Source organism: Gymnogyps californianus, chromosome 7, assembly GCF_018139145.2.
Source record: "Gymnogyps californianus isolate 813 chromosome 7, ASM1813914v2, whole genome shotgun sequence".
Lineage (NCBI taxonomy): Eukaryota > Metazoa > Chordata > Aves > Accipitriformes > Cathartidae > Gymnogyps > Gymnogyps californianus.
Window position 1 is genome coordinate 6192118 of NC_059477.1, and position 15315 is coordinate 6207432.

At 42.8% G+C, this 15315-nt stretch overlaps 1 protein-coding gene across 3 annotated transcripts in view; it reads right to left on the minus strand.

The window, feature by feature from the left end:
• Nucleotides 1-15315, minus strand: part of UNC80 (unc-80 homolog, NALCN channel complex subunit) — a 133366-nt gene that overhangs the window by 53051 nt on the left and 65000 nt on the right. For 2 of the 3 annotated variants that reach the window (XM_050900032.1, XM_050900031.1), the window contains exons 27-33: nt 11479-11579; nt 8250-8447; nt 6058-6165; nt 5173-5311; nt 1561-1742; nt 1052-1183; nt 330-516 (exon numbers count right to left, since the gene is read on the minus strand). In XM_050900032.1, the coding sequence (XP_050755989.1) occupies nt 330-516; nt 1052-1183; nt 1561-1742; nt 5173-5311; nt 6058-6165; nt 8250-8447; nt 11479-11579 (1047 nt within the window). Of the gene's footprint in view, nt 1-329; nt 517-1051; nt 1184-1560; nt 1743-5172; nt 5312-6057; nt 6166-8249; nt 8448-11478; nt 11580-13126; nt 13331-15315 lie in introns of all 3 variants that reach the window. The other variant, XM_050900030.1, reaches the window with a different exon arrangement.

A 15315-nucleotide genomic window follows, 5' to 3' on the forward strand; every position in this document is an offset into this window, starting at 1 on the left:
CATATTCTCATTGTGTTAAATCCTGCAAGATGCTGGGAGCTTTGCGATGTTAAATGCTGGCAAGTTCAACTGAAGTTGGTGGGAGAGGGGTAAGGGGCTTCAGGTCACACAGTAAGCACTCAATACATCCAAGGTTTTGTGTTTTTCTGGCACTAATTTTTAATTACACTTTTTCTCAATGACCTGGACTCTTCAACAAATGAATGTGGTTGTGACTTTCCTAACACTAACAATCAATGTTCCTGGACATCACACCCCTAAGCAGTGCTCTATGTTGGTGGCAGGTGCTCTCAGGTTCCTGGAATGCAGTTCCTGGCCCTGGAGCACACCTTCTTCTTCCTGCTCTGAGCTTGGTGTGCAGGTTGGCTCATAGCAGGCCTCCTGAGTGATGGGGATGGCAGTGATGAGACTGGCTTCCCGGCCCAGGCGTTTCTTCTCTTCCTCCTGCTGCAGGTTCTTCAGGATGTGCTCCGCTCGCTGATGGGAACGCGACACAGCTCTGGCTGAAAATGACTTCTGTCAGAAAGAAAAGAGAAGAAACATAGCCTGAAGCTTTTAGTTAAGATGCACACATCCTGCATTTTCTGCCAGAGATCTCAGTGACATTCAGCAACTCAGTTTCTAAATACAAATCAGACTAGTGCTAGCTGAACAGAGATTCACCAGGAGACTTCTCTTGGAGCTATGTCTACAATAAGCCTTGGTGCAGACTTCTCCCAAGAGACACCACATGAACCAGTGCAGAGAAAATGGTCTGTCAGGCAGTTCAAGTGAACTAATCTTCTCTGGGAGAGAGAACAGCTGTGTGCTCCTAAGATCTGAGTTACTGTTTCTCACATGGATATGATATGCAGTACAGTACCTCAGTGAACAAACAGAAAAGCCTTATGCCCATGTAGAAAATTCTGTGTACCCTACACGGACTGTGTACTAGATTTTTCCCAGCTGAGGAAGACAAGAAAACTCAGAGTTTAGTCCACATCTTTTGGCTTAACTTCCCCCATGCTGCTGTAGAGAAAAAACAGTGCTTACTGACACGATGTCTGCTTACCGACTGATCTTCATTTATAGGATCTTGCACACTCCCGCTGCACTGAGGGACCCAGGGGGGGTCAAACATTGGCACAGATGGCATCCCCAGGACAGGAGAAGGCAGAGTGAAGTTTATACTTGGAGGAGGGATCTAAACAAAAACATGAAAGACATTTTGTTACAGCAGACTATTATTAATGTCAGTACTGCTAATTAAACATGAGCACAAGTACCCAAGACATTAATTACCTCTGCAAATTTTTCCCAACTCCGTATCTCACTACACTGTAACAGCATGTATGACACATTTCTTTCTTTCTCTGATGTTTTCCTTGACCTGTGTCCCTGTTATACTCTCCCCATTTTATACAGGAGTTCTACACATCACCTCCCCCACCAGTGTGAATTACACAACCATTTTTTTCTCTAAACAGATTTTCAGGCAATTTCATGGCAGCATGTCATTAGGCATCTATCCCACAAGGCAAGCTGTAAAGGGCAACATTGTGTTTCATGTGTCCTATCTACCTTAAAGATCTGCTGTGCTCCCTCCTCCATCCTTGGCCAGACTTGATACCTAAACCTCCAAAGCGTGTGAAATTTGAGAATGGCATTCAGTCTTTGCACTGTCTCTGGGTGATGAAATTCGGACATCAGCATGTCAGAAACGGCCTCTGGCACTTTCACAGCACACAGCAGGAACATGGCAGCTGCAGGGAGAGAACATCTGATCATCTGTTTTCCTTAATAATGTGTTTATCTGGCAGAGAAAAACAGCAGCTGTACAAATCCCCACCAAAAAAACCCCAAATCTTGGCTCCAGAAATGAGATCAGCAGTCTACCAGGCCTAGTGAAAATTGTATTGCTTCATGAAACCAAGCATGTGTGATTCCACCTTTTGGAGCCACACAGCGTTCCGTGTGAAGCTTGTAAAAGCTTCTGGAAACCTGCTTTTAAAATAAAATACAGCTTTGCTCTTCTCACTAAAAATGTTAGTCATGATTAGTTTAAAATAAGAAGCATCTCTTGAAGCAACAGGACTAATTGAGTTTGGCTTTCAAAGATTCCACTTCCTAGTGATTTCTGTGATGATTAATAAAGGCTGGTTTAACAGAAGCTCTGCCTTCCCCCCAGAGCATGAGGCAGTGCCCCAGTAGAGGTCTCACCTGTCTATTTTCATGGATAAAACCAAAAAGAAATGTTCTTAGTTAAATGGGCACCATGCAATGATCACAAACTGCCTCCAAGAGAAAACAGAGTTGCTATGAACTGCGAGACAAAGGACCAGATCACAATGAAAAAAAGCACAATAGAAGCTGAGCCGGCCCATAGTTGTTTCAATGGAGTACATCTGAATATAAACAGACATAGTCAAACTCCAGACTGATGGAGGCCAATTAATTTAGATGGGTGTCTGAGGGGCACTGAGCAGGAAACAAAAGCAGAGGGAACAGTGGTGCTGTGGGAGTTCAGTGGGTGTCAGAGAGTCCGTGGCTTCTTTGACCAGTAGCTCACCACAGATCACTGGAGACAATTTCTCTAGATTTGGTGGCTGTTCCTCCAGAGTAGAAAGACAGCATTTGCCATCGTGTTTGCCTCAACACTTATTCAGAAGGTGCCAGGCATGAGAGCTGTGCTGATGGGAGGCAGTCTGAACATTGCAGAAAAACAAGGCTGCTCCTTGACTGCCTAGGTCCTGTCTTGCACTGCGAAGGCTCCTGTTCCTGCTCCAAAGTCCTGCTTCAAATCTGTAGGGACCTTCTTGTTTCACCAGCTGAGAGAACTTTCTGCTCTTTGGTCTTTTCAATATAACTATGTCAAGTCTTAGTAGGACTGATTTAAAAGTGTGAGCTCATACTGAAGTAACCGAAAAAAGAAATACAGCCTTGGAAGGGGTCAGTAGATGGTGCTGTTGTACACTAACACAGGAGTTCTTTTTATCCAGATTGAGGATAGCAACATTATGAGTTTTCAGGTTTTGACCTTGATGAATGTAATTTATGCTTGGGCTGAAATCACTCGCTACTAAAAAAGCTACTACAGACCCTCAAATGGATTTTAATCCTCCCTTCAGGAAGGGGAGAAGGAGGAAAATGTATCTCAGAGGCTGCTTTGGAGGAGCAGCCAGCTAACACTCCTCAGGAAGAGCAGCAAAGTTTTGTTCCCTTCCCTGTGCGCCACGGTAAGTTTTTGATAAGAGAGAAAGTGTCCAAAATTATTCCCCCAGAAAGGGACTTGAAGGGGAGAAAGGAGTGCAGTTTCAGGCAGCTTATTTCTCTTCTTTATTTTGCTCCTTTCTCTTCCTGTCTGCACATTTGGCCTGGGAAAGGCAAAGGTGAAGGGGAGAGCACAAAGAAGACCTGTGGGCTGAAGAAGTGCACTGTGCACTGGTGGAGCAGATGGGAAGTGAGAGAAGCATGATGAACATGGGATGTGGAGTCAAACAATGGACTTCAGGGCAGAATTCATTGCCAGCTGTGGAAAATGAAGGACTGGTAAACTAGATTGAAGTGTGATGAAAGGAGAGTGATGTCTGAGGAGCACTTCAAAACTCTTGCATTGTTAGCAGATTTTGATAAAAACGCCTGTAATTTAATCTTCAGTGTAAGAACACCTGTGATGGCTCCCTTAGGCGCGCAAATCTGGGGAAGATGGCAATCTTTAAGCCATTTCCTTGGGTGCTGGGGGAGGAGAAAGGTAGAATTTGAAAGCTGTGGGAGATCGGCTTAGAAACAAATTTGATTGCTTTAATTTATGCTTTATTTAAGCAATCTATGTATTGTGTGTGAGGGATGTTCACAGTTTCTAGGGTTGTGGCTCATTATTTCTGAACATCTGGCATTAGCACACACTGGCTATGAGTGTTTGGACAGGACAGTAAGACTAGAAAGGACCTCCTGAGTCACATCATCTAACCCCTTTCACAAACTCTTAAACCTAAGTGCATTTGCTCTCTTTTCTGGTGGTTAGAAATCTTCTATTTTCCAGATGAAAGAGGTCATAAGAAGTTCATACTCATCTTTATGCTACCATGGCTTAAATAATTCTTCCTCCTTGCCTGGTCTGCTGTATTTATGGAGAGCAACAGTATCCCCTCTCAGTCTTCATCTGAATCCATTAAATAGATATCCTCATCATATAGGCTCTTCATTCTTCCTCCTGTCCTAACAGTCTTTTATTGTACCTATCCCATGTAAATGTCTCTTTCTTCAGTGACCAGAATTGTGCATGGAAGTGCTGTGTTCTAGGTAATTGTACAATGTGCTTTACAACAGCATTAATACTTTGAATCTCTAATGAAATACCTCTTCTCACACATCCTGACTGTGTTTATTGTTTCCACAGCTGAATTCTGCTCGTTAAGACAGTCATCTTCTGGCCAAGTGATATACCCTGAACCTATATCAGTTCCGTGGGAGAAGATCCAAGCTCATAACAGAAAAATTCTTCTTATTAGTTTGCAAGGGCATAATCTTACACTTTGTAGTAATAAATTTCATCCCATGTCTGGAATTTCTTTTTCAAGGTAATACTCTCACAGGTATATGATGTTCTATTCTTCTTCTGTCTTAAAGATGCATCTCAACTATGTGTCATCAGCAAACGTCATCTGCACAATTTAATACCAAGTGGAAACAGAAAATTTAGGTAAATACCATATCATAAGACTACTTACTGAGCAATGCTGCGGTCTCCATGCAACATGAGAATTTTCCTTTCAGCACAACAGAGGAGCTATGACAGTTCCACTCTCATACCCCTTCTCAGTTTTTATATCAGCTCTCAACTGGTACTAACAATTTCCATGAGGCAACGTACAAAATACTTCAGTAAACTTTGGACAGATTAAATCACTGTATTTCCTCTGCCTAGAAACTCAGCTAAACACAAATATTAATTTTGATGCTCTCTAATCATCCATCACAACCAGAGTCTGAGAAATTGCCTTCCTGATCCTTCTGACCACCTCTTTTGCACAGACCACAAAAACACATGAAGGTCTATGAAAATCAAACAGCCCCCAAGAAACCCTTGGTGGCATTCAGACTCCTCCACTACAAAGCTGTCTTGCAAAGCCCTGTGATCTACTGTGAGTTGTGCAGCCAGGGTAGCCATACTAAGTGGTTTTGTTCTCTTACCTGCTGCTCCAGCCATGTGCTCATCCACACTGAGCAGGAGCTCCCACGCTGCTGGCTGGATGTCCCCATACATCTCTTCTGTGAGGATAGGAGCTGCCTTGATTAGCAGTGACAAAGGTGCAGGGGAGAGGCTCATTACCTGCAAAAAACCAAGCCATGCCTTACAGCTGAGCTGTGCAAACTATCCACAGTGAACAACACACTCAGTAATTTTACCCTAGTTTTGGTCTGCAGATTACCCACTGATAACTTCTAGTTTCAGCCATTTCAGATAATGCTCCATAGAAGAACGTTGCTTTCAGCCTACACTGAAAGAGCAGCGTTTGCAAGTTAGTTCCTTGAGTCTTTTGCTAGTCACTCATGTCACCAAAACACTGATAAAGAGGACAAAAGGAAAGCCAAACTCTCCCAAGGTGGTGCACAAACAGTGATACAGATCCATGAAAATCTCACAGACTGCCAAGAACGGGCCTGTGAAGAGCCTGTTGCTTCTTCAGGAACACTGAACAAGAAAGAACAAAGAAAACTATTGCTGTAAACTGACAGGTTGTATTTAAACATATTTGTGGATTTTTAAATTTTTTTTTTTTTCCTTTTCATTTTTTTGTATCCTCAGTTTTGATGCATGTATCGCTATGGGAAGCCAGAGATGCAGACTGTGATTTAACGGAGCTACACGTTTAAAGGATTCTTTGACAGGGTTACCTTAAGAGGCTTAAATTTAGCATTACTCAGCTGGGGAAAACATGCAGGGCTGAACTGATTGATATTCAGGAACAGTTCTTCACACGGGCTTGGAGATCCATATACATTTTCCTTCTTATTGCAGTCTAACCTGACATCTATGTATCAGCCTCTCTAACTAGCATATGGCCTAGTCAGTACCTGGTGCCTGATGTATTTTAGCATTCCAGAGTCCTTCTTCCCTTCCAAGTTGATATCAACCACTCTCTTTTTTAGAGAAGGAGTTCTCAAGCATGACTTGTCTGAGCACTGGAAAGAAAAAAAAAAAGAAAGTGGAGTTCACATTTAGATTTCCCAAAATGTGGAAAGGGAGGAGATCATGTATGAGAGGAATTTCCATACACTAGAAGCCGTCTAGTACCAGAGCTGTAGCACAACGCCTTCTCCTGTGCTGGCAACAGGCCTAGTATCAGTGAGATGACATATCTCATCCAATTTTCTTCTCTTTTTAACAATGCTTTTCCCAATAACAGCTTAAGGCAGAAGCCAGTAAACCAAATGAGGAATGTGAATGTGCTCTGTGTAATCTTCACAGGTGGCACACCCATGTATTTCAGGAGAACAGTACTTTAAGCAGGTTAGGGGTAAAAAGCCTACAGCTTCCGTCTAAAAAAATACCAACGGAGGTGTTTAGCGTGTACAGCAATGATTCCTCTCAGCTACATTTATCTTCTCTTCTTCCTCAGAAAGCGTAAGTGACAACACATTTCAGGACTTGAGCTCATGCCTGCCTGAGAGTTGTCCCTAACAGATTGCCAGTGACAGTGATAACTACAAGTCCTTTTTATGTTCATTATTCACAATACCAGGGACTTCTCCCAGAATGCTGGGTTGCCACAGACTCTTCTCCTCAAGCTAGCAGCCTGCTGATTAACACAAGGGTCTTCATTCATCAGAGAGCTCACAAGTCCCATGGAGCACATAGCCAGGTCTGCATATTGCAGCTACCTCCAGCCTTTCATTCTGCAAGCTGTGAGAGTAAAAGAGAGGTTCCTCTGGAACCCAGATAAATGTGGAAATGGTGCCCATGCAGTCAGAGAATGACAACACTTGAAGAATACCAGAGGATGAGGAACCGGGATGAAAAGTCTACCGTTACATAAAATTCAAAAGTTATCAATTGCTCTCCTGCAGTGAGGTCTGTACAAACACGGTGCATGTGTTTGTGCAAAACCTTATTGTCTTCCAACCTCTTTTTTCCTTGCTGTTCCTTAAAGGCTTTGATGGTTTGATGGATGATGAAATGTGTATCACTTTGCCTTGCAAGTCAAAGTTGGAGATGAAACAACACACAGTAATGCATGGTGTTCTTTTGCTACCTTTCATGAACACTGCTAGCTGCTCATCTCTAGCCTGCCTTCTGTAGAGGAAATGACTGCCTCTCTTCCTAAATAACTAAGTGATACACTACTTTTCTGTGCCAGAGGAAATATATAGGGGTTGCAGTTTCCAGGAAAGCAGAATTATTAGCTGTTGTTTCATTTGCTCTGTGCTTTGTTCCATACAAATACCCTTCAATTTTCTAACTTGACAGGAAACAAACAATCTGCTGGTTGATGAAGAAACGTTATGAAACTGTCTCCTACTCCTTCATTTTCCACTTACAGGGATGATAGCGTCTTTACCCAACTGAAATCTTCATCAGAGTTGCATGAACACTTTTGTTTTCAATGTCACTGCAAAGTAGTTGAACAACTCTGTCATTACAAGTATTCAGAATAACTGTAGTCTGTCTGTTGTGGTCAGGAATATGAATGTATTAACCAACTGTTGACATGATTCAGTTGGTACCTGAGTGGGCACTTTACTGAAAGCAGAAATATATTTTCACTGAAGTTAAAGGCACCACTTATATGGCTAAAAAGGCACAATCTTGTTTGAATATCCCACTGAACTGGTCATTAAAAGTGTGTCACTAAAGAGACTGTAACCTTAAAGACTAACGTATACAATTCTTGGAACAGCTGAGACCTCAGACCTAAAAGAAAGAAATTATGCAAGATTTTACAAGAATTTCAAGAGTGATTCTTACTAACAGATGAGAAGAAACATGAAAAAAGAGACTGGACTCCAGGGGCTGATAAGTAGAGGCCATAAAAGAACATTAAAATAAAAGTCAGGTTACAAGCTTTTAAACGATCTTATCAATACAGATTACTTCCTTCTGTAATGCTAAATGACTTAATAGGTTTTTTTACAGCAAAGCTGTATTTAGGAAGGGCTGTGTTCATTTTGTCATGAAAGAACTGTTTGAGTACATTATGCAGTCCTTGAAGGTAATTATGACCTGCCCGGACAAACCCCCAAACATTCTGCTTTTTCCATCTACTCACTTCCTTTTGTTTTTTGCCTCTTGCCACACTGTTCAATGTGCTGTTTTCTCGCAGAGAGTCCACTGTGTCTCCATATAGGAGTTTGATGGCCCGGACAAGGCGAGCACAGGACCGGCTATGATGGAGGTAGCAGTGTGGGTGACAGTAGTCAATGTGGGTACATATGAAACTTTGCTGGTTGCATAATAGGATCATAACCTTGAAAAGAAAAAAAGAGAAAAGTTACCTGTAGAAAAGGGAGTTAAACAGAGAACTGCATAGGGCAGCCAGTGATGGGGACAGTCAAGCTAAGTTTTCCACAGCCTAGCTGGGGAGGCATGAAGCTCAACACAGCTTTTTGAAAATGTACGCGTGTCTGTGCAGAGCTCCATACTTGCAAGTGGTTTACAAACTAGCTAGACATAGCTAAAGAAAGATTAGTGTTAACAAAGCAGACAACAGAGCTGCTGTAGATGTATACGTTTGGCTGGTGGCAAGATTAAGGCTGAGGAAAACAGTATTCTCTCAGTTTGCAGAAAAGCTGTTGTATCACCACTCTGAGATGAGGGCTTAGACTGGAAATTGTCAACTACTCAATCATCATTAAAGCTGCAAACCCACCAGGTTCAGAGGTTAGATTCCTACAAGGAATGCGAAAGGAAATGTCTCAGTATGTTCTCAAGTAGGAATAAGCTGTGCCAGTTGTTCTGCATATGCTTCCCTCACTGTGCTTGGGTAGGCCCATCCAGCCTAGCTTTATGTTAGCTGGCTCAGTTACTATTTCTAGTGGTGTTGCCATATGGCAGCAAGGAGCTCTAAAACCCATCTAAGAAACAGAGTAAATATTTGGACATTCAGCTATTCTGAGCCCTGCTTTGCTGCAGCAACACTGCTATTAGTCCCTAAACTAATTAATTAAAGACAGCCTTGGGTAAGTCTACACTTCAGTGACTGCTCTCTGGTGTAACTCAGAGGGTTTCTTCCCAGAGGAGCAAAGCTCAGTCCAGCAGCTCTTTGTACGCTGATCTTCATGTTACACACAAACCCAGCCACTTAGTAGCATTCTGAGGAAAACACACAGGCATCCCCAAGCCATTCATGCTGTAGGCCACAACGGGCCTTTATGAATCCTTCCCTTCATCCCACAGCCTAGTGCAGAAATACACAGAACTACCAGAAAGAAGCTATCCCACCTTTTCCATCCATTTATAGTCTGTGCAGCTGCGGTCTGCTGGCTCACTCAAGTAAGGCAGTCACATCACTCTCAACCCTCAAATATTTAGGCTTCTAAAAAGTCAGGAGCTTAATTTAAAACAAATCTGTGCTGCATATGTGGGATTCTTGTCTTTGCCTGCCTATTCTGGCCTCATGTTATTTTGGGGTCAATCAGGAATAACTCAAGCCACTAGTGTTGTATCAATGTGCAAATGGTATAAATCTGATCAGCATTGTACAGCCTCTACCCAGCCTCTGGTACACTGTTATAACTTGTAGTTATGGTACACTGACATAGAGTGAGAACATCACGCTCCAGGCTGCCATAAAGGACAGGTAAAGGAATGCTGGTGCAGGCATAGAAGCAACTGGAACCAGTGATCCTTTTGAGTGGTTTGCTCATGACCATTAAATAAAGCAGGTTTTTGTTTTGCCTGTAGTTTTAGTGACCATCCACCCACACCTTCTTTCCAACAAACAAAAAGAGAAAGTTCTCATGCGATATTAGTACTTGCGTGGCATTAACTGGAACAGGTGATTTTTCAAATCTTCCTTTCTCCTATGCAGGCTAATCACATGTAAAGTGAGACAAACATCCCAAGTTCCCTTCAGTTTATGCCTCGTATTTATGAGTCCATGCATCCTCCCACACTGAGCAAAGGCACCATGATTTATCCTAAGCTACTAGCTAGGGAGATGCCTTTATCCTCTAGCAATTCATTGCCTAGTACACACTCTCATGTCTAACATACTCAGTTTAGTACACTGGAATTTCCAAATGAAGTGTAATCATTATGAAGAACATTACAGCACTGACAGAGAAGCAAGGTAGTCCAGGGATTGAGGTACTAGCTTGGAAGACATGACATTCAAGTTCCCTGCCTGCCACCCTCTTCCAAAAAAGACAACTATCAAGAACTGCTTCTGACATCACAGTATTGGATTAAGCCTGTTCTTGCCCACACCCCATAGGAATGGGGCAGTTGAGAGCAGACTGTGTGAAATACTTGGGGGAAAGAGGGGGATATCAACTCATTATTGGCAGCTGTTTTTCCCAAAGGCAACTCAGAAGTCAAAAGGCATCTGTCCTTGTACACATGTGCAGGACACAACCAATCTGTGCACATGGAGTCAATCCAACTTTGCTGCAAAGCATGCGCACCAGGACGCACTGACCGTACTGCACCATCACAGCATGTCATGAGGCAACAGAGGTAGAGGCCTTGGATACCAGTGGATTGAACCGCGTACACTTGCCCAACTGACTTTTGGCATGTCTAAATCATGGGTACAGAGATCACCAAAATGGATGTCTTAGGCCCTGCATTACCAAACCACATTTGTACTGTTGTACTCCCCATCTGTTGGATAGAGTCAAAACTACACAAGGCCCTGTTGGGTTAGAAACTGTGATAGAATGCATCTAACGGAATCAAAGAAAATGTTCCAAAAGTAAGTATTTTTTTCCCTACAAGGTGCATAATTGAGCTCATTGCCATAGAGTTAATGGAGACAAAAATATATAAATTGGCTCAAAAAGGGATTGTAAATACTCCCTAGGAAAAATCTTCTAGTAGTTAGTAAACATAGTGGTCACAACAGAACCTCCAGCTCAAGTAGCTTCTAAAACGCCATTTCCCAGAAGCTGGGAGCCCAGCTCACACTGTCGCCCTGAACACACTGTTACTCTTCCTGAACTACCCACTACTAGCCATGCTGAAGATAAGATACTGAGCTAATGGATTTTTCAGCTGAGGTAGCATGGCTGTCCCTGCATGCCTAGAGAGAAATAGTCTCTTTTCCCTTACAAACAAAATATATGAAATAGACAGGGGGACCAAGACAAAAACTTTCTGGTTTTAGTCCATTTTAGAAATGGCAAACAGATGATTTCCAAAGGTCGCAGCTTACTTACACTTGAGATCCTTGATGCTACATGGAGAAAGCACATATTGTGATCTGGTTAGTGCCAGCACAAAGGTTTTCCTACTGAAAATGCCATCCTTGAGAGCGCTGCCGGTGACTCAATACTTACATGCAGCCACGACATGTTCCGATGATAGTTCTCCTCCGTGCCTGTGTTGCTCAGCACTTCGGGCTCAATGCTAGGTTCACTCGCGCTCCAAGGGCTCCCTTCTTCAAAAGAAAAACACCCAAAAGATGGTTGTTTTTATTGCTGCCTATGTGCTTTAAGACTAGGGACAGCACTTGTAAGCCAGGCCAGCCTTGTGGGAACAGACCAGAGTACACAGAATATGCCACGCTGGAAAGACTGCGTTTGGACACCCCTCCCCAATCCTTCTATCATGCTGGCTTGACAATTACAAGAACCATTTAGACTCGGCTCACAGGCCATCTTGTCAATAGCAAACACTGATCCGTCCCCGCTTTTTTCTTTAATGAAAGGGGAGAAGGTAAACAAAAAACATCAGAAACAAATTCTTTGCACCATTCAGATGCTGCAAATGGTTGGTTTAGTGATCTGCATTGACTGGGCTCTGTGGTTAAAAATGTCAACAAAAATCCAACCAGAAGTGGCATCCAACTGGAAACGCCAATGGGCAAAGTCACTGCTAATTGCCCATGGAAACTGCTAATGTCATGGGGATGAAAGGGGAAAAAAATCCTGATTCTAGCACACTAGTTCTAAAGAACTCAGGCAAGGGAGAGATTTCTCTGGGAACTTCACTGATCCCTGTGTTTCCTCTAGCCATTTCATAACCTATGGGCCTCCTATAAAACCAACATAATGCTGTTAAGAGATGGCTGGGGATGAATTCTGGTTAATCCTTTCTTTCTGCTCTTTAAGTGAACTGTGACTTGCCAAAGTCTACAGAACAGGCAATCCCACGCTCCATGCTCACCTACTGAAGCATCTTTTGGGCAACATAAAAATGACCATTAAGCTTGGGAGGTTATTTCAGCTCCAAATATATCCAAACTGTAGTTTTTGGTTAACACACCTAGCAGAGGGAGCCCTTTTAGTTCACACCCCTAGCAGAGGGAGCCCTTTTAGTTCAACTATGATGGAGATTTCTCATGGCAGGATGCACATTTGGTTTTCATAAGATAAATACATGGTGATCCATCTTTTGAAGACTAAGGAAGGCATCTGTAAACTGTAAAAATATATGTATATGCCAATATGTAGAAATATAGTAAGTCACATGTACATGTTATGTTCTACATATAGGAATATATATATCACATGTCATACGACATGCCTATGACATCATATCCTACATAGAATATGAAGTGCATGTCCGTACACATATATATATCTCCTATCTGTTACTATGGACAATAAAATATCGTATATGCATATGACCTCACATATTCATTATATCATATGATTTAGGGGTGTGTGTATGTGCATATACACACGTGCATGTGCTCCCCTAAAGACAGCATGCATTTGGCTGGCAGGCACCAGCATTCCAAGAGTTCATGCTCTAACACGGAGCTCTGAATTGACAACCTGTGCACGGAGCCGATGCTGCAACCAGGATTCGAACCATATTCCTCCAAGGGCCTAGTTCAGGCAGTCCCTGAAGAGGACTCTAGGTTTTTCCTAGCCTGCTGGGGTGGGGGGTCTCTTGTCATTTCTAGCTCTGCTGCAATCACATCAAGAGTTTAGGTCCTGCCTATTGTCCCCTCCCTTTCCACCCACTTGTCTAAGTTACCTATATCAGTGACAGTGTCCCTGCTGTGGGACAGCTGCAGCTCCTCATTCTCAGACTCTGAGTCCTGCCGTGATAACTTGGTGCTCTTTAGGCTGCCGGCCCGGCGAATGCTGGAAAGGGAACCCCCCTTCTTCACCCGGAAACTGCGGGTTCCTTTAATCTGGAGCAAGCGGGAGCCTCCTATCCTGATCTTCCTGCTGGGAACTGTATTAAAAGAATAAAAGAGGACTTTTTTCCCCTTAATTTTTCCCCATTTAAAAAAGATATCCTGGCCCTCCCCTCCCTCCCAACCCTTTGCTGCCAGCCTGTATTGCAGCGTCTTTTCTTCTACCAAGGAATATGGGCCCAGAGGCTGCCTCCAAAGCCACCGCCAATGCAGCTCTGTCAATCAGGCAGCAAAGATGCTTTACAGAAATGTGTTCAGCACCTCATTTCCTGGAGACCTGGTACGTCACCTCAGGCCTTGTCTGTATTTGGAATTAGCCCTCGTTCAACCACCAGCAAGTAGAGTCAGCTGCTCTAACAGAAACCCAAAACGTGGACAAGGAAAACCTACAATTCACACCAATTTGAATCAATTCCTGCCAGGAAACAGGACCTGTCCAATGGATGTAAATTGCAGTTTTCTTTGCCAGCCCCTTGGGTTTATATTAGTGCAGAATCACCTCTTGCCAGGGGTAGGTGGCTGAATCCCAAGCGTGAACAAGGCACCATGGACAAACCTATTTTCCTGTGGGCCTGGGTTCTGTAAACCTCACTGAGCTCTGCAGTAGGATCAATTGCTTATTCATACAGCACGTGTGACTGCAGAAGGGTAGTCTGCTTCATGAGGTTAGCACGCAAGACTTCTTTGAAGTAAGATTTGCATAAATCCGTGTCTCTGCATGTTACTCTTCATCATTAGAATGCTTTAGAGGAAACGGGAGCACGTAGATCCTCTCCTTCAGACAAATCAGCAGCTTTCAGGCATTAACAACATCCATTGACACTCTGCATTTTTGATGAGCACAGACATGAAATGGTTCAATGTTCAAAGCACCAACCGTTTGCACTTTCATTCTCCTCTTAGTTCAAAGGCAGTACATGGCAGTATGTCAGTTCAAATGTTGCAACACTCAGTCATTTTACTGTAGATCTAATCAGGCGAGGCCATGTGTGATCGATTACCTTTTGGTGTGTTGTTGAGAATGAACAGGATACAGCTTTTTGGATACCATGGGTAAACAAAATATTTTAATAGAACTGTATTTTAGCTTCAGGAAAAATCAAACACACCTTTACTCCTGAGAATGCCCCTAATTCCTCCAGAACCCAATTCCCACTCCCATTTCCAGTGGCTAACGTCCTGGCCGAAGACAGCTGGATAGAGTTTGAGAGCTACTCCTCAGTCCTCATGAATCAGCTGGACAAATCACTGTTGAGTGACCAGAGAATCTCCCTCCAAGTGACCATGCTGAGTTCCTTAGCAATCACTACTGCTTGAATTCTGTTCAGATCAGCCTCAATACAGTGGCTCAGTTCCCCGAACACCAAACCACTTAAGCACTTGTAACTGCATTTCATGAAGTCTGCAGAATTCCATTTTAGCACCCAAATAGTACATATGATCCTCTGAGAGCCTGCATCTACCTAGCTTTAGTGTCTGTATTTCAGACCTACCTGGAGCAGATTCTACACAGTAAACTCGTAGCTTTTGGATAGCTGTTAAGCCTGGGGTGAGCAATGAGAGCAAAGTTTTTAACACTCCGGAAAAAATGAAAGGAAACACATTAGTACTCATCAAAGAGGTTGAGATAAAGAAACCTGTCACTGCAGGCAAGAAAAATTTAGTTACATTCACACAACAACATTTTCTTATCTAGAAAAGTGTAGATTACGAAAGATGCCTCTGCATCTGTTAATGTTTGGCCCAGGTGGATCCCCAGAAGAATATGCTGTGGCCAGAGAAAAGAACATAATTATTGTGATTTTAAAATATAACATTATCTTGCATTTATTTAGCTTCCAAAATACTGCAAATACATTTTTGTTAGACTATATTAGTATATTAGGGTTCAGCCTTCCTACCATAGTCACTTTTCCCATCTCTAATATGTAGTAAAGAGACAGCTTTAGTAAAGGAATACTACATCACAGCTTAGGGAAAAGGGAGAATGGGAAAAAAACCCAAATGAAACTGCAGGGAAAAT